Source organism: Thamnophis elegans, chromosome 5 (genome assembly GCF_009769535.1).
Source record: "Thamnophis elegans isolate rThaEle1 chromosome 5, rThaEle1.pri, whole genome shotgun sequence".
NCBI classification, from domain to species: domain Eukaryota; kingdom Metazoa; phylum Chordata; class Lepidosauria; order Squamata; family Colubridae; genus Thamnophis; species Thamnophis elegans.
Genome location: NC_045545.1, coordinates 2,090,260 through 2,109,678, shown reverse-complemented (window position 1 = coordinate 2,109,678; position 19,419 = coordinate 2,090,260). Strand labels below are relative to the sequence as shown.

Genomic DNA, 19,419 nt, shown 5'->3' with positions numbered 1-19,419 from the left:
TTATTTATTTATTTATTTATTTATTTATTTATTTATTATTTATTTATTTCCCCTAATTTGAGCCTATACAGTAATAGCCATTTCAACCTTCCTTTGGGGGGGAAGAAAAACAGCATTACTCATTTATTTATTTATTATTTATTTATTGTTTATTTATTATTTATTCATTTATTTATTTCCCCTAATTTGAACCTATATACAGTAATAGCCGTTTCAACCTTCCTTTATTGGGGAGGGGGGGGAAACAGTTATTACTCATTTATTTATTTATTTATTTATTTATTTATTTATTTATTTATTTATTTATTTATTTATTTATTTATTATTTATTTATTTCCCCTAATTTGAGCCTATATAGTAATAGCCATTTCAACCTTCCTTTGGGGGGGAAGAAAAACAGCATTACTCATTTATTTATTTATTATTTATTTATTGTTTATTTATTATTTATTCATTTATTTATTTCCCCTAATTTGAACCTATATACAGTAATAGCCGTTTCAACCTTCCTTTATTGGGGAGGGGGGGGGAAACAGTTATTACTCATTTATTTATTTATTTATTTATTTATTTATTTATTTATTTATTTATTTATTTATTGTTTCCCCTAATTTGAACCTATATACAGTAATAGCCATTTCAACCTTCCTTTTGGGGGGAAGAAAAACAGCATTATTTATTTATTTATTATTTATTTATTCATTTCCCCTAATTTGAACCTATATAGTTAATAGCCGTTTCAAACCTTCCTTTATTGGGGGGGGGGGGGTGAAGAAAATCACTTATTAACTCATTTAAGAGCCTCTTCAGATCAGCTGAGGGGGAAACACCGGCCTTTCTCCCGCACCCTCACGCCTGCTTTTTGGCGGGGAAGGGAGGGAGGGAGCCCGCTCGCAACCGGGGTCGCCCTCCACGCTCGAGTCAACAACACGCACCCGCTTTATTCACCACCACCACCACCACCCGAAAAAAAAAAGGGGGGGACATTCCTCAGCGAAGAATCGGGCCAACCGTGGAGGAGGACAAGGCCGCTCCCTCCCTCCCCTCACCAGAACACACAAGAAAACTGCGCGGACACGCGTGTTAACTGCGCACGTGTGAAAATAGCTTCATTTACTAGGGAGACACAGAGAGATTTATTTATTTATTTCGCGCGAGGCCGAGAGAGACACCCCCCCCCCCTCAGGCGGCCACCGGTGTCCCTTTGACGGCGCCCATTAAAGCGGGGACGACCGGCGGCCGTGAGGTAATCTCGAGGGGAGGGGGGCGCGTGAGGAGGAGGAGAGAGGGGCGGGGGGGGGCGGAGGGAGGGAGAGAGAGAGAGATGCAAAAGAGGGGGGGGGGTCCATTCGCGCCTGCGCCTTCCTGCCTCCCCCCCAACCATTAGTGCCCTCCTGACTGGGCAATCCTTCCCGGCGTGCCGCGCGCGGCGCATGTGCAGTGCGGGCCTTCCAGCGGGGGGGGGGCGGACGCTCTGCTAATTCCATTGTGGCGATATTTTTAACTGGAGGCGGCGGCGGCCGTCAGGAGGAGGAGGAGGAGGAGGAGGAAGCGGCGGCGGCGGCGGCGGGACGGAGGTTGGGCCGGGTGGGGCCCGAGCGTCTTTGCGAAGGATGCGCCGGGGCTGTCGGCGGCCGTGACTCGGCGGAGCGTTAAGAGAAGCAGCGCGGGGCGCGAAAGGGAGAAGCGGGCCGGTCGCGCCGGGGTGAGTGAGTCGAAAGCGAGCGAGCAGCAGAAGAAGCAGCGGCGCCTGAGGGCCGCGCCTCCTCTCCCCCCCGGCTTCTCTCCCCCGCGGACGAAATATGAAACTCGGCAGCGGCTTCCTGAGCGGCGGCGGCGGCTCTTCTTCTTCTTCCTCCAAGCGGTCGGCGATGGAGCCCACGTTCCCCCCCAGCATGGTCATGTTCAACCACCGCCTGCCGCCGGTCACCAGCTTCACTCGGCCGGCCGCGCCCCCGCAGCATTGTGGCTTGGCTTCTGCTTCGGCTACCACGGCGGCCGCCTCCTCCTCCTCTTCCTCCTCCTCCTCTTCATCATCCTCCTCCTCTTCGTCTTCCTCGGCCGCTGAGAGCCACCCGCCGCCTCACCACCACCACCACCACCCTCACCCTCAGGGCATGACTTTCAAGAAAGAGCCGACAGGAGGGTTTCCTCTGACCGCCTCCTCTTCCTCCTCCTCCTCGTCGTCCCAGAGGGGCCCGTGGGGTTTCCTCCATTCCTTGGTGAACATCAAGCAGGAGAAGCCCAGCGAGCAAGAGGAGGAAGAGCATCAGCATCAGCAGCAGCATCACCACCACCACCACCACCATTACGGGGGTCTCTTCGGCATAGCTGGGGAGGAGAGGCACCCGGCTCTTGGCGGTGGAGGAGGAGGAGGAGTGGAAGGTGCCAACCCAAGTGTGATCCAGGACCTCAGCCTCTTCCACCACCTCCATCATCACCCCCATAGAGGAGATTTGCTGCTGGGCATCCGGAGCAGCGGCGACCTAAGTGCCGCCGGCTTAGACGAGCATAAACAGGACGCCCACGGCAAGAAGACCAAGAGGCCAAAGTGTGAATCTCAGGGAAACAAAGCCAAGAAGAAGCCGAGCGCTTCAGCCAAGGCCCTCATGGCGGGAGACGGAGAGGCTGCCATGCTGTCCCCTAGCCAGAAACCTCATGTCTGTGAACACTGTAATGCCGCCTTCAGGAGCTCCTATCACCTGCGCAGGCACGTGCTTATCCATACTGGCGAGAGGCCTTTCCAGTGTAGTCAGTGCAACATGGGTTTCATTCAGAAGTATTTGCTCCAAAGGCACGAGAAAATCCACAGTAGGGAGAAGCCATTTGGGTGCGACCAATGCAGTATGAAGTTCATCCAGAAGTACCACATGGAGAGGCACAAGAGAACGCACAGCGGAGAAAAGCCATACAAATGTGAAACCTGTCAGCAGTATTTTTCAAGAACCGATAGACTTTTGAAGCACAGACGTACGTGCGGAGAAGCCATAGGGAAAGCAGGTGCTGGAATGGATCCTGGGCCCTCAAATCATAGCATGGGCAACTTGTCTATGTTGTCTCAGGGAAACACAGGTTCATCAAAGAGAAAAAGCAAAGCGAAATGTATACCCACTGAAAACAAAGAGCATAAAACCAGTCATAAAATATCTGAATCTCAAATTGCATCCAATATGTCCTTGCAGAATTACGCAGTAGAAATCCCAATAGTGTCTTCCAGTGGCGGCTTGATTGGCGCTGGGTTGGAAGAGCTGCAGAAAAAGGTGCCAAAACTAATCTTTAAAAAAGGAAACCGGAAAAGTGCAGACAAGAGCTTTCTTAATTTCATTTCACCATTACCCGACCTCCTCGGTCAGAAGCAATTTTCTGGAAAACCAAGTAGCTCTCTTGGCCTAGTTGCAAATTCCAGTGCTGATGCTATTGGCCTTCTCCAAGCAGCAAGTGGCAAATCGGGCCAAATAAGCAGCAATTATGATGATGCCATGCAGTTTTCAAAGAAGAGAAGATACTTGCAAACCGCCAGCAGTAACAGTGCCTTTTCTATAAACGTTGGGCATATGGCCTCCCAACCGTCTGTCATTCAGTCCGCAGGGGGAAGTGTTATGGACAGTGAGACCCCGCTGTCTCTTATTGACCCAGCGTCTCTCAATGCTGACATCAAATCTTGTCACGATAAGTCTGGCATTCCCGATGAAGTCTTGCAAAGTCTCCTAGATCAGTACTCCCACAAGTCAGAAGGCCAGAAAGAGGATCCCTTCAGCATCACCGAGCAGCGCGTGGACTTGCAAGCTTCGGGAGAGCATCCGGAGATGGTCCAGGAGGAGAACCTGAGCCCCAGCTCCCAGGCAGCTTCTAACGACAAGGCTAGCATGTTGCAAGAATACTCAAAATACCTCCAGCATGCTTTTGAAAGAACAACCAACAGCACCGGTTTTGCTTTTGGTCCCAGTTTCCAGTTTGTAAGTTTGTCTTCAAGCCTTCATAACCATACTTTGTTTCCAGACAAACAAGTGTACACTACGTCCCCACTTGAGTGTGGTTTCAGCCAATCCGTTACCTCAGTGTTGCCATCTGCGTTGTCAAAGCCCCCTTTTGGGATGTTGCTTGGATCTCAGCCGGGTTTTTATTTGTCTGCTCTGGAGGCGACCCATCAGCAGTTGACTCCTTCACAAGAACTAGACGACCTGATAGATTCTCAGAAAAACATAGACGCTTCATCAGGCTGCCATGCTACACCTCAGAAGCTGAATAGCCAGAAGGAACAAAAAACCCTAGAAACTTCAGCGAGCTTTCCCATTCCGTCTCAGGAGCTAGCTAACCAGATAGATCCTCAGAAGGACCTAGAACACCGGGCAACATATCAGATAGAGACCTTTGCACAAGCATTTGGTTCTCAGTTTAAGACGGGCAGCAGGGTGCCAATGACTTTTATTGCTAACTCTAATGGAGAAGTGGACCATAGAGTAAGGACTTCAGTATCAGATTTCTCAGGGTATTCAAATATAATGTCTGATGTTAGTGAGCCATGTAGTACCAGAGTAAAGACCCCGACTAGCCAAAGTTATAGGTAGAGTCTCAAGTGTGACTAGGCTTAGGGGGGGTGGTCTTAATGTGTTAGTTTTATTTTGATAACACTGCCATTGGAATGTTTCTACATGATCCTAATACAAATAATGATGTAACACGCCCTTTCAATGCAACTTTTCATATTTAGTTTTCGTTAATTTTAGATTGGTTTGTACCATGATTTTTTTAATCGGATCAATAGACATTATAGTTTGCATTTTTTTGTGTTTATGTGACAGTGTTTAGCAATCAAATTTACTTAACTTAGATTGTCAGGGAGTAGCCCAAAAATTGCAACTGCAAAAAAGAGGAAAAAAAAAAAATTTAAAAACCGAGACAAAAAAAAAATCAACTTTTGTTTTAGGATTAAGATTATGTTAATTGCTTTACTCTCAGGAAAATGTAATGAAGCAAGGAGATTCTGTACACTGTCGGTGTATTGGAGTTTTGAATTTACAAATAAGTGGTAACACTATTCTGCCATTTAACAAAGGGTTCTAAGACATTGCGAATTGCTGTCTTGTATCTGGGTGATATAAAATTCTGAGAATTTAGCTGCCTAAAGCTTGTTTATAGTGTTTAACATACTACTTTATTTCTTTTTCCAGAGGATAATGCCCATTCCATATTTTTAGGGTAGCTACTCTCAGATCCTTGGTATGTTTCCTGGAATGATAGCTTTAAGAAAAATAATGTCCATTCTCCTTCCTCCCTGTCCCTAGAAGATTATAATTCTGTAAAGAGATATTAATGGTATAATCTACAAGAGGATTTTTGAAGTAGTAATTTCACGTAGCCCCAAATTCAAATTACAGTAATAATTTATATACACTTTGGAATGCGTTATTTATTATATATTTTTAAAAATCCGTTCAATTGGCCTCCAACCTTTTATTTCCCTTTGCTCATTTTTTTAAAACATCTTAAGCTGTCTTTTTAATCATCTGTTTTCTATACCAAGTTTGTTTGCCAAGATTGTGCTATTTTTTTTCTTGTCCCTTAGCTTAACAGCTGGAATTTTAGAAGATATACATTCCAGAAGATTGCATAATATTATGTACGTTCAGATGTCTCATGACGTCAGGAGTTAAAACAGTGGAATACCCCTCTTTATTTTAGAAGTTTATAAAGTTTTCTATATAAGATACAATAAAGAACAATTAGTTGTACATAGAGAAGTCTCCCAGTGTGCATTGGGATTTACATCCATAAACGGTCTTGGGTTTTGGGGTGGGGGTTCAGATTACGTGTGGGTTTTAAGGATGTGTAGAAGACTTTGCAGGCTTGGGTCATGAGACTTGACTTGGATTCAGAGATTGGCCTCAACATATGAACCATGTGACAGGTACCCATGTGGTCTCTTGTAGCCAGAATCTTCCTAAGGAATTTGTTGCTCAAATTAATGTATATTTTGTGGTACATTATTTATGATATGTGAATCTTGATTAAAGCCTGTGAAGCCACAAAAACCTTCTAGAGAACTTAGTGGCTACTTTAAAACTGCTAAAAAGCAGTTGCACTGTCCAGAACCACTTTTTTTGCAGATTTTTTTTTTTAAAATTAGTTTTTAAATGTAATTTTGGTGATGTTTTTGCAGATTTTTTAAATGTACTTTTGGTGAGACTTCTTCTGCCTTAGGGGCTTTCAGAAGGCAGAAAAATACCAGTGGTCGTTTGCAGTCTTATTGTGTAATTGGCCTTTCAGGTGTTCATGTATAATAAAGTGATTAACATTGTGCAAGTGTAAAACTCTTCAGTTATGAAGATGTATTACAAAAACTTTTAAATTCCTAAATTGTTACAGAATGCTCAGTATACCCATTTTTTTCTCTTCTTCCTGCCTACTAAATCAACTTGAACACTTGACCAAATGAGACATCATCACCTTATTACTAATGCGTTAATTAATTAAATCTCATTTAAGTATATATACATATATATATATTTGATAATGTATTTCCCGTCCTTCAAATTAGTGCTGTTAATTTCCCCTGCCATCTAGTTAGAGAGCACAATTTATCATCAAGGGATGGAATATATCTTAACCACTGTGTAGTTCTGCTATGGGTTTTTCTTTGTCTTTTGGGGTATTTTGTTCCAGTGCAGTTATTTTTCTTTATATTGTGTGTACTGGATAGTGTGGATAGGGATTGTTTGCTTTAGACTGTGACCAATTAAAATGCTGTTCACACAACTAAGGAAAGAAGATGCCATTGTATTATCTATCCAGTTACACCCCTGGCTTCTTCAAGACAATTCCATGAAACTAAACGCTGGAACAAAAGAAGAATAACTTGCTTGCTTTTAAAAGGTATTTTTATTGTAAAACTTCTTTAGGTGAACAATAAAAACACAGTTTTTCGTTATTTTGAGCTTTAAATTATTTATCCTACTCTATATGGATTTCTTTGGAGATGCTTTTCAAACAAATCAACTATTGGTAGTATCAGATTACTTACAGTAAATGATACAATTTGACATATTTAGAATACTGAGAAGTGTTAGCAGTGATTTGGTTTTATTTTAGTAGCTTTGGAATTCTGTTGGAGAGTTGGATGTCAATTGGGTAAATTATAGTATTGCATTGCCTCATTTTATATATTTGGGAAGGAAATGGAAAGGAAGCACGGTTTTTACATGTTAGGTTAAACCAAGGTTTATTTTAATTGTTGAATCACGATCAGATATTTAGTAAATAACCAGAAGCCTAATTCAATTTCACCTGATTTCCTAGACCCACCAGAAAATCGATGCAAGGTTTTGGCTCTTAAAAAAGAGCTATTTTAATATCCAGATGAAGGGATTAAACTAGACCTAACCCAGGTAGAGTTCATATGCCTTCTGAAGCCTCTAGTACTCTCCATTGAGGCTGATCTGATTTGATTTCAAGTTTGGGACACTCAAAGACCACTTCCTTTGTGCTCAAAATGAAGGGCTGCTTTGAAAACTGACACAACTCTGCTAATGAGCTCAATGAACTAGTCACGAATGTCAGCAAGTTTTATTTTCCAAATTTGGTAAGGACAGCTTCAAATGTGGAGATTAATAGAAAAGTATAGGGAGAGTACCAAAATCAATGCATGACACTTACACATTTTTGTTCTAGTAGCTCTTATGTACTATGCTATTATGTAATCCTTGCAACAGTTGGTTAAAACATTTTTTAAAAGAGATAACACCTTTTGTATTATGTAATTTTATATTATGTAACTATAGCAAATGTTAATGCACTGAAACACAAAAGTATAATTCTTTATAGTTTCCAAATAACCAGCAGGGGAAATACACTCTAGAACCAACATAAAAATAGATATATTGTTAGACTCCTGGACCAAATATGGCTGTTGAAAACAAGGGAAAGAAAGATATTTCCCAGGGAAGATTTCAATAATTTTTAGGATCAATATTTTTCATGCAGATCTTTCTTACTTTCATGTTTCCAGTTAATCTGATCTGGTATTTTAGTCTGCAATGATAAGTAGAGAAATAGTTTTTTAAAAAAGGAAGCATACGAACCTGATCATGGAATTTAAGATATCTTTACCTTTTTAATCCCATTTTCTAGCTTTGTTCCTTGAAGTTCAGCCTTGGTAGTATATGGTGTTGCTTAAAGGTAAACGCTTTTGGGTTTTCAACATTTTTGCATAAATATAACCTAAAATGTAATCTGTTCTCCACCTGTTTTCCACAGTTCTAAAACGATTAAAAACCCAATAAATTAAAAGCACTATACTTGTTCATACATTTACTGAGGAAAACGATCCAAAGTTCTATATTTGTGTGTAGTAAAAGTATGTGAACCTCTAGGATTATCAGTTAGTTTAAAGGAGAAATTGGTGGAGGGTTTCAATCATTGGGATGATAGGTGTGAGGACAATGTCCTGCCTTATTTAAAGAAGAGAATTGTGGGTATTCACTATCAAGAGTCTGATCTTTAAAACACTGCTATGTGGAAGTCTCTCGTGGACCTCTGAAAATGTTGATGCTCATCAGCGGAGTTTGACTTCTGGTGATTTACTTGTACACGTCCATCTTTTCTTGAGTTGCTTTAGGCCAAATACCTAACATGATTGAGGAACTATTGATACCCTGTTGATGATGGTAGCAGTCATAATAATAAAATAATATAATAATAATGGCCAGTATCTCACATAGTTAAGAAGTCTTGTAAAAAATTGTGTTTTGATCCAAAATTGGGTAAGATTTCACTCGAGCACGCCAAAAACTTGTGGGATTGGTGAATTCTCAAGCTTCTAGATAAAAAAAGGCCTGTCTTCTCTCAATAATTTCTACCTGTCCAATTTGGTCTAGTAGACTGCAGATGCTATGGTCCTATCAGCCAAGGGATATGGGCTGGCTGGAGATCATAGTAATGTATCGCTCTGATACTTTAAATTTGCCCTGAAAAAGGATAAGCAAGCAGTTCTAGAAATTATGTTTGCCAAGAGCTAAGACTTTAAAATGTAAAGACTGTTTAAAATGTAAAGAGTTTATATTTATAAACAGTAAAGTGACATGCCATCTTGGCAGTAGCCCTGCCCTTTGGAATATTCTTCCTTCAAAGTTTAGGATGGCTTTGATATTTCACTGCACTATTAATTTTAATGTAATTATAATTCAGCTGCCTAAATGTATAATTTTAACTTTTTGTGTTTTTATGGTTTAATTATTGTGATACTTGTTGCAATTTAATTTAGATGGGCAGCTATGGAAATTGAACAAATAAATAAAAATAACTTGGCATGGGAAGGGTTACATGTGTTGTGATGCCCGTATGTACCATGTTACTAACCGTCAGCTTACGTAGCGATCCCCAAAAGCTCCGTGACGATAGAGAGGTAGGCATGAAGACCTCAAGTAACTCTGGGAACTAAGATAGTAGGTTACACATTTTTAAATTCCACTTGCTAAAGTACAATCAGATGTAGTGGACAATAAATAATTGGAAATAGTTCTTCTAAGATGCACATGCCACAGTAGTACAATGCCTGTGTGTTTTGCTGGGCAAAGTTTTCTTGGGCTTTACAAATGTTACTTTTACAAAGCAGATATTTTTATCTGTTAAGTGTAGATAGCTAATCAAGCAGTAAAAAATAAAAATCTACTGCATATTATTAGTAATGACAACATACTGAGAATTTACCTATTTTCTCAGACTCATACAAAATTAAACTGAATTCTCTTTGGAAAGTTCTTGTATTGATGTGTTGAAATTTGGGAGAAATAAAAATGTTCTTTTTTTTATTCTTCCCCTGCAGTTCTGCAAATAACTTTAGTTTATTAACTTAACATGTTCTATGATTCCGACCAATATCTTGTTTTGCTATAAACCAGAGCTCATGAATCATTTTATGGGTCTTTTAAGGCAACTGAAAGCAAGTGCTGTTTGGATGTATTACAACCTCTTGCAGAAAAGATGATTATGTGCCTCTCATTGTCTATTGGACTCTGAAGTTGAGCTTAATGAAACATCCATTTTCAGGCTTTGAATTGGCTACGTAGATGGAAACAAAGATTGGACAATAGGGTTCCTTTCGGTTTAAGTGCAATTCATTAAAAATACTATTAATATTCTTGTGTATGTAACTTTCAATTGAAAAAAATAGGGCATCCCAGAGCAACAATTTTTGAATCAAGGTCCTGTAATTAACTTGCAGAATGCATCCAAAATCTGGGACCCATTATTCCCAGGAGATTTGGGAAACCATTGCCTGATTCAGCACTGCCATGGTCAAATTTCCAATGTTCCCTGCCAGTTTTCCAGAAGAAAGGTCAACGGGGAAGTTGGAAGTCCCAGGCTGGTGGGCAGGTAAATCACTGTTGCCAGGTGGAATGGGGGAGTGATGTGCTGTACGTAGGTGCAGAGGAGACACTACATAAGTTAGGGAAGATTCCCGAGAGGCATCGCATAGGTCAGGAAGGATGTGCTAGAGTAAGCGTGTGCAATACGCACCCTATGTGTTCAAAGAGGATGTTTGACAGTGCAAAAGGGCAATGTGTAGTTGAGGGAAGTTGTGTACAGGTGCTAGGTGTGAAAGGACACAAGGGAGTGTTTAGGGAAGGTGAGGTGCAAGAGGCACAGTGTCAGGGACAATGCATGGAAGTTTGTGAACAATCTGGGTCAGGTGTATGATGTAGGTTGGGGAGAGTGCAGGTATGCCTAAGTGATAGCTAAGGAAATACCTTTGAATGATGATCCAATGGTTCAATGGTGCATCTAGTTTTGTATAAAGACATAAACAAGGTTCTTGTAGAAAAATAAATATATTTTATTGTTGTATTATATATATATATATATATATTTTTCTACCTGGGTTGTTACTTTTTAATCATTTAATTTAAAAAATACTTTAATTCACATGGTTTGAATCAATGGTGCAAATTTTGCTTTTCTATTTCTGTCTTTAGGAGAATCAAACTGTTTTTATTTCTATTCTTTAGGAGAATCAATAACATTACTTCTTAAAAAGCACCTGAATTTTCTAGAAGCTCGCACCATGCTCATTCTCCGCATGTTCAAAAGAATTGGGAAACGTTTTTCGTCTTGAACAGAATGAAATACTCCGAGCCCTCTTCCTCATCTCCTACAGTTAAACTCTATATCAGCCCTGAGCAAATTTAGACATTGTAGGCATTCCCAACTCGATGACTATAGTTTTGGATTAAAATTCCTATAATCCTGGTTCGGTATAATGGGAATTGTGGGCCAGCCCTTCTGGAGGACACTAGCTTGAACACAACTATTAGAACCTGCCTAAAATGGAGGTAGAAGATTCCTACATACTATCTTTCCTGTTTTCCTCCAGTCTTTTTTTTTTTAAGATTCTATATGCTGGTTGACACTTTCAGATGAGGATTTAATGTTAATTTGCGTCGGTGTTGCATTCCTGCATTTCTACCCAGATGATCTGTTTTGAGTAACTATGGTGCCGGTTAATTTTTTGAGATGAAACTTCCTTTGGTAGAAACTCATTCCATTATCCTGCCACTCTGTAAGTCAGTGGTTCCCAAAGTTGGCAAGTTTAAGACTTGTGGACTTCAACTCCCAGAATTCTCCAGCCAGCTGGCTGGAGAATTCTGGGAGTTGAAGTCCACAAGTCTTAAACTTGCCAACTTTGGGAACCACTGCTCTAGATGCAACTCTCACAATTCCCAAGTAAAGCTAACGCTTGGCTGAAACCATTATGGGACAACACAGAGGGAGAGGACATCCAGCTTCAATTTGCTCTTTGACTGTGTATGTATGACTGTGTCCTTCACCATTGATTTGTCTTCAAGCAACTCAACCTTGGCAACTTGAAGATGTCCGGGCTTCAACTCCCAGAATTCCCCAGCCAGTGAATGCTGCCTGGAGAATTCTGGGAGTTGAAGTCCACAAGTCTTAAAAGTTTCCAAGTTCGGGAACCACGGCTGTAAGTAACCCACTACTACCGTTTAACCAATTATAACGACTCGAAAGGTCTTGTGGCATTTTTCCTTACTGTGAGAGCACCGTGGCTTATAAAAAGTGACAAACCCGTCATTTTATTGAAGACTGAGTTAGGACACTGATGGAGTGCCATGTTTTGTACTCAGCTGGGTGACATGAGGATGGCGACAGTGAAAACCACTTTAAACTTTTCACGGGATGTGCCTGTGTGCTGGAAAACAGTGGCAGTAGCAATCTTAGATCAAATCCATCTTTATTACGGTGACAGACAAGCATAACAACAGCAGCACACAAATGCCAAAGATGAATTTCTGATCTTAATTCTACTATTGTAGTTATAAACGACACTGGTCCTTTTCGGGTAGGTCTCTTTAGAGAGCCCGTCAATAATTATGTCCTACTTTTTTTTTCAGTTAACCAGATTTTCTTACAAGACAGATCCCTACTCTTCTGAGGCAGGATAGAAATGGGAAGAAATAAATAAAATACAATCTTACCAAATTAACATATTAAACACGATTGTGCAATATTTCGCACGCGGGGTACATGTTATGCCCTTGGGTTTTATTTTCTCCAATAAGAGACAAATGGTTTCTTATTTGTTTGTTCGAAAGAGCATAAACTAAATAGGAATATTCAGTAGGGTGAAAAGCACACTGAAGACAGACTGAATATGTGTTACAGTTTGAACTAGTAATTACCAAGAGGTTTAGATGGCAGTTCTTTTATTTATTTATTTATTTATTTATTTATTTATTTATTTATTTATTTATTTATTTATTTATTTATTTATATTTTAAACACATCAACACAAACAAACACATGACTTAAAACAACATAGGAACAATAAGTTTCCATCGTATATCATACAGCAGTTCCGTATCGGTTTCCTTACAGTGAGTGTTTTCCCTTCTATACATTTCTATCTTGCATTCATGGTCTCCTTATTCATTATCCATTTTTATGTACAATTCTATATTTATTTATACTTAGCTATTTATAACAAAATATTGTTTATATTGTGTTTTATATTCTTACTGTCATTTATTCTCTTACATACAATTAAAGGTATACATTCACATAGTTATTCTTTTTCTTTGCCATTCTTATACTTTTGTTATTCCATTTAAAAGATTATAATATACAGTTTGAGTTGCTTTGTTTACCATCCCTAGCGCCTGTTGCAACACCACCTTATTTTCCCTTTCTTTTCTCCCTCCCTTCCTTCCCTACTTCCTTCCTTCCTCCTCTCCTTCCCCTTCTTTCTTCCCTTACCTCTCCCCTACTCCTACCCTCTCTCTTCCCCTCCTGCCCTCTCTCCTTCTCTTTCTCTCCCTTCCACCCACCTCTCCTTACCTCTTTCTTCTTCCCTTACCTCTCCTCCACTCTTCCTCTTCCTTTCCTACTATCTCTCCTTCTCTTTCTCTCCCTTCCACCCTCCTCTCCTTTCCCTTCCTTCTTCCCTCCCTTCTCTACTTCCTTCATCCTCTCTTCTCCTTCCTTCTTCTCTCCCTTTTTCTATTGTTATAGGTGTCTCTTTCAAATCTCAGTTTATGTTTTCTTGGGGATGGTATTTCCACAAACCCATATAGTTTCGTAATTACCAAGAGGTTTAGATGGCAGTTCTAAGTAACATCTAAGGTGGGTTTTTCTTGTCATTTTTCCCTTCCTACCTGCTTTCTATGATATGTATAAACATGTTTCATTGGAGTGTTCTTAATTTTTATTATTATTTTAATATAAATTCTACTTGATATTAACCTAGGGGGATTTTAACTCAGTTACTCATCCCCTGAAAGGTTAGAACCTCTCATTTTTATGACATTACAATCAATTTCCGAGAGGATGAGTTCAAATCTATCTTTTGCAGAGACCGAGGGAAGTCTTCGGGTAGTGCACAATATATTTCTGTTTTATTTCCATCTGGGCTCCTATTCAAATCAATTTTTTTAACAGGACACGCTAAACTCAATATGGTGTTAAAGGGCAAAATATTCAAAAGATTGTCAAGTTTGATTTTTGGAGGTGAGAGCTATTTCCAAGGTTAAATTTACTTTCATAGGACTATATTTTTTTTCTTTTTCTTTAGAAAAGAAAGGGTAAAACGGCAAGTAAAACTGAATAAAATGGTTTCCACTGATGATAATTTTTTTAACTAGACTACATTTGGTGCTGAAGAAAGATTTTTGTGGCCTGTTGATTGCCGTGAAAGATAATCAACCTCTCTGCATTACCTCCAATAGGGTGTTTCTGGATGTTTCTGCCCTCCTAATTTTAAATTCATCTTTCCTCAGTGTAAACTTTCTTTTAAAATACACAATGGATTTCTTCACCTGTATTTTTATATTCTTTGAATCAAAAGCATAGCTGTCCCTTAATGAACGATTGTGCAGTCCTGACACAGTTGAGGCAAGGATTTAGCTTCAAATAAATCATTTCCGCATTCTTGCTTAAGCGGCTGTTTTAAGAGTATGAGAAGATTTGCTAGTTCTAATACTCCGCTTTCCTTGACCCATTTTTTTTTTTTTAGCAATATAGGTTAACTTAACTAGAAAAAAAGAGTGACGAAATATAAATAAAACATGTAAATGTGAGGACTTTACGGAATGAATGTAAGCATTTTTAAAAGAATGCTTGACAGACAAAAGTGTATATGATGATTCAATGGAGACCTTGTAGGTTGGAGGTGACAGTGACAGAGAAGATACAACCTCTACTCAAATCCTCCTGGTTTGTATTTAAACACCTGCAATTCGACAGCCTTTTATATTTATAATTGTTTTTATATATCTATTTTAATTACATTGTAAGCCGCCAGAATTGCTTTTGGCAGTGAGTGGGTGGCATATAAATCAGTGTTTCTCCAACCTTGGCGACTTTAAGTCCTGTGGACTTCAACTCCCAGAATCCCCCAGCCAGCACAGCTGTGCTGGCTGGGGGATTCTGGGAGTTGAAGTCCACAGGACTTAAAGTCGCCAAGGTTGGAGAAACACTGATATAGATTAAACAAAGAAACAAAGGCAAGGAAAGAATGACCATTTTGTATTGTTGAGTTCAGCGTAGGATGTTCCTTCTCTCTATGAGGGAAAGGGAAAAAGAACCTTTACAATTTCTTGCTTGTGGATCTAAAAACTAAGGTACCTGGATCGGGAGGCTCTTCAGACAGTCACTCACACCCTCGTGACCTCAAGACTGGAATATTGTAACGTGCTCTACATGGGGCTGCCCTTGAAGAGTGTTCGAAGACTCCAGCTGGTCCAGAACGCAGCCGCGCAAGCGATCGTGGGTGCACCCAGGTACACCCACATCACACCTATCCTCCGCGAGCTGCACTGGTTACCCATTAGTCTCCAGATCCGCTTCAAGGCGCTGGTCATTACCTATAAAGCCCTTCATGGCATTGGACCTGGGTACCTGAGAGACCGCCTCTTGCCGATTACCTCCCATAGACCGATTAGATCACACAGGTTAGGCCTTCTCCGGATCCCATCTGCCAGCCAGTGTCGGCTGGAGACTCCCCGGGGGAGAGCCTTCTCTGTTGCAGCTCCAGCCCTCTGGAACGATCTCCCCGTGGAGATCCGGACCCTCACTACCCTCCCGGCCTTCCGCAAAGCCGTGAAGTCCTGGCTGCTCCAGCAGGCTGGGGGGCTTGTGAAATATCCAGCCCCTCGGAAATTGTGACTGTTGTATATTTTAATATGTTGTCTTGTGTATTATCCCCTTCCCTTGTTTTATTGTAAGCCGCCCGGAGTCCTTCGGGAGTGGGCGGCATACAAGCTCAATAAAACGAAACGAGGTATGGAATATGTCAATTTACTCATGTATCAAATTTTCAGAAAATTACATATTTGAAGTTGAATTTTACTTTTCAGTTATTACACCTACCTATAATGGATAGATACTGTACAAAAATTAGCAACAACACAGGCCCATACGGCCAAAGATTTCTGCTCTGTTCAAAAAATCTTGAAATGGTTGTGAAGCAAGCTGACTATCCAATTAAAAAAAAAAGACATGTAGAAACCCCGAGCTCCTTCTTAATAGATATTAATTACTAGATGTGTATTCAATGAGATAAGTCTGGGGTCAACCCCTAAAGAAAAAGAGGCCTTTGTTGATTTATTGGAGTTGAAAGTGAAAATATAGGATATTTACCTCTAGCAGAAGAGGAGATAGGTTTGAAGTTTTGTAGTTGTGTGAAAGCATGCTCTGTTTGCTGTGGGAGACTTGAGTCTAGCACTGTTTTAAATATTAGCGTTGTGTGCTAAACTGTTTGCCTGGTCCTCCGTTTAAGTGCTGCATTTCCATGAATAGAAGTTGCAGAAAAGACACTAATTTATTTTATCTTAGAAGAAAACTGACCCTGTAAAAGGTAATGAATATTCCTCTGGGAAACTATGAGTGTCTAAGATTGCCTTAGCTGGTAGAAGAAGAAGAAATCTGCAAAGGTCTTACTCGGAAATTTTTAGTGCCGTTTACAATTGTGTAATATTTTTTTCCCATTTAGCAGGAAAACATTTCATGATACCTACCTCTGCTAAATGCGAAAGTTTCAAAGTATTCAGAAACATAGACAGGGATGCAAAACCATATCTCCTGTTACAGTCCCCCCCCCCCCGCATAAAATTTAATTAAATTGCAAAACCAGAAGATGACTTTAAAGTGTAAGATGGTTGTAACGGTGAGATTATTGTTTTACTATTCAAGGAAGTTGTAAATCTGCTCCTTTTGGTTAACTAATACATATACGGTAGTATAAAATATCCCTTATTTCTTTCCAAAATTACAAAACAAAAAATGTGGATGTAGAAACATTTTGGTCAAATTTGTCCTGAGAAAGAATAACGCGTATTTTATCACTGTGTTTCAAGTTTGATGAGTTAGGAAAATAAATTACATAGTTTTGTTTCACTTTAGTAGAGCTGGAAAAAATATATGAAGATTCTGTTTTGTAATTTTGTTTCAGGAGGAATCATTGGAAAGTATTATTCGCTCCTAGAGATGCCTAGTCCAACTTTCATGGGATGTATCCCTTATACGCAGTCCTCGACTTATGACCACAATTGAGCCCAACATTTCTGTTGCTAAGTGAGACATTTGTTAAGTGAGTTTTCCCCCATTTTGCCACAGTTACTAAGTGAATCACTGCTATTAAGTTAGAAACCCAGTTGTTAAAGTGAATCTGACTTTCCGCATAGTCTTTACTTGTCAGAAAGTCACAAAAGGTGATCCCATGACTCTCGGACACTGCAACCGTCATAAATATGAGTCAGTTGCCAAGGGCCTGAATTTTGATCACATGGCCATAGAGATGCTGCAATGGTCATAAGTGTGAAAAATGGTCATAAGTCACTTTTTTTCAGTGCCATTGTAACTTTGAACAGTTGTAAGTTGAGGATTACCTGGCTGGGGGATTCTGGGAGTTGAAGTCCACAAGACTTAAAGTCACCAAGGTTGAGAAACACCGCTCCAGAGTCTCTAGTTCTGCCACTCTTCCTCCCATGAGAGTTGATCCAGTGGTCTCTCTGAGGGGCAGCTCAAGCCATCTGGTAATAAGTAGAAGACATGGCCTTTTCTTGCGTGACCCGACAAAAGTGCGAACGTCATAAGCGTGCCGACAACACCGCGGCGCTAAAACCGCGATGTCAAAAGCGCGCCGACAATAGCGCGCCGACAGAAGCGCGATTTAATTTAAGGTAAGATTTACAGTTAGGTTTAGTTTTAGGGTTAGTTTTAGGGTTAGTTTTAGGGTTAGGGTTAGGGTTAGGTTTAGGGTTAGGTTAAGGGTTAGGGTTAGGTTTAGGGTTAGTTTTAGGGTTAGTTTTAGGGTTAGGTTTAGGTTTAGGGTTAGGTTTAGGGTTAGTTTTAGGGTTAGGGTTAGGTTTAGGGTTAGGTTAAGGGTTAGGGTTAGGGTTAGTTTTAGGGTTAGGTTTAGGTTTAGGGTTAGGTTTAGGGTTAGTTTTAGGGTTAGGGTTAGGTTTAGGGTTAGGTTAAGGGTTAGGGTTAGGTTTAGGGTTAGGTTTAGGTTTAGGGTTAGGTTTAGGGTTAGTTTTAGGGTTAGGGTTAGGTTTAGGGTTAGTTTTAGGGTTAGGGTTAGGGTTAGGGTTAGGGTTAGGTTTAGGGTTAGGTTTAGGTTTAGGGTTACGTTACAGCGCGCTTCTGTCGGGGCGCTTTTGTCAGCGCGCTTTAGGGCTAATTAGTCGCTCATTCGTCGCGCGGTTTTGTCACCGCGCTTTAGACACCGCGGTTTAGTCAGGCGCGCTTTTGTTGTGCGCGCATTTGTGGTGGAACCCTTTTCTTGCTGTTAGCTGCTGTTTCTTTTTCCCTGCAGAGCAGCTAATCTTCATTCTTGGCGAGGGAAAGAATGTATTCCCTGACTGTAAACCCTTTGAAAAACAGCATTGGGGTTGCTCAAGGCCATGTTCAGTCGCTATTCCTCTAGAGATTGAGGCTGGGAGGCCTGAAATGCAAAAGTTTATTCTCTCCACCCAGAAACGTTAAGTGATCTGGGCTTGTAGGCAGCATTTATGATGAGTCAGGCTTTTGCAATGATTTTGCAATGACCAGATTTGTACAGATTAGTGAAATGGAAAAACCAAAAACCCAAAAGGACTCTAGATGCGGCCTAGTTGCTCTTTAGTTCATCACGCTGGTGTTGCATCATTTGCATTGCTGGAGGATTATGTGTACTTTCAAATTCAGGGGAAGGGGGGGGACGTGGCTGAAGACGAGTCTTTTGCTTTTGTTCAAATTGTTGCTATATGAGAACAGAAAGTCTACAAAATCCATTGTTTTCTCTTCAGTCCCCATATCTGTGGGGCAAAATAGGTCATTAAAGATAGTTTAAGAACAGTGTTTCTCAACCTTGGTGACTTTAAGTCCTATGGACTTCAACTCCCAGAATCCCCCAGCCAGCACAGCTGGCTGGGGGATTCTGGGAGTTGAAGTCCACAGGACTTAAAGTCGCCAAGGTTGAGAAACACTGGTTTAAGAACAGTGTTGTGTCTTAGAATAACAATACTATGTCTAGGAAATATATTTTTATTTTCAGATTTCTTTTCTTGATAGGGAAGTCAGGAGGGTGTTGTCTGTAGGTAGATATGAGAAGTACTGTTATAATGCTATTTTATGTTTTGGAACATTTTAGATTGGGGATGAACATATCCTAAAGTTTCAGCCAAAAAAATAATAATTCAGCAAAGACCTTCCTTTTCAGGTTAAATGGGAAATCTGAGCATATTAAGTTTTCATTATTTATTTTTTTTAGTTGATTTATAAACATACTCAACTTGCAACTATGACATGGGTTGCAAACATATAGTTAAAAATCCATGGAAGCAATACAACCAGAACAAATAATTATAATATAATAATATAACCACACACTAATGTATTATCTGATTATTTTGCTTTTAGATTTTTCACTTG

General features: G+C 40.2%; 1 protein-coding gene across 1 annotated transcript; it reads left to right on the top strand.

Moving 5' to 3' along the window:
- Window positions 1-1,445: 1,445 nt before the first annotated feature.
- On the top strand, window positions 1,446-6,928 carry ZNF281 (zinc finger protein 281). Its single transcript, XM_032218384.1, has one exon. It carries the CDS (start codon window positions 1,803-1,805, stop codon window positions 4,566-4,568), a length of 2,766 nt encoding a protein of 921 aa, XP_032074275.1. The 5' UTR covers window positions 1,446-1,802; the 3' UTR covers window positions 4,569-6,928.
- The last annotated feature ends 12,491 nt before the right edge of the window (window positions 6,929-19,419 follow it).

Excerpts from the sequence above, each read along its gene's own strand:
- ZNF281 (XM_032218384.1), top strand. The coding sequence starts at position 1,803 with ATGAAACTCGGCAGCGGCTTCCTGAGCGGCGGCGGCGGCTCTTCTTCT.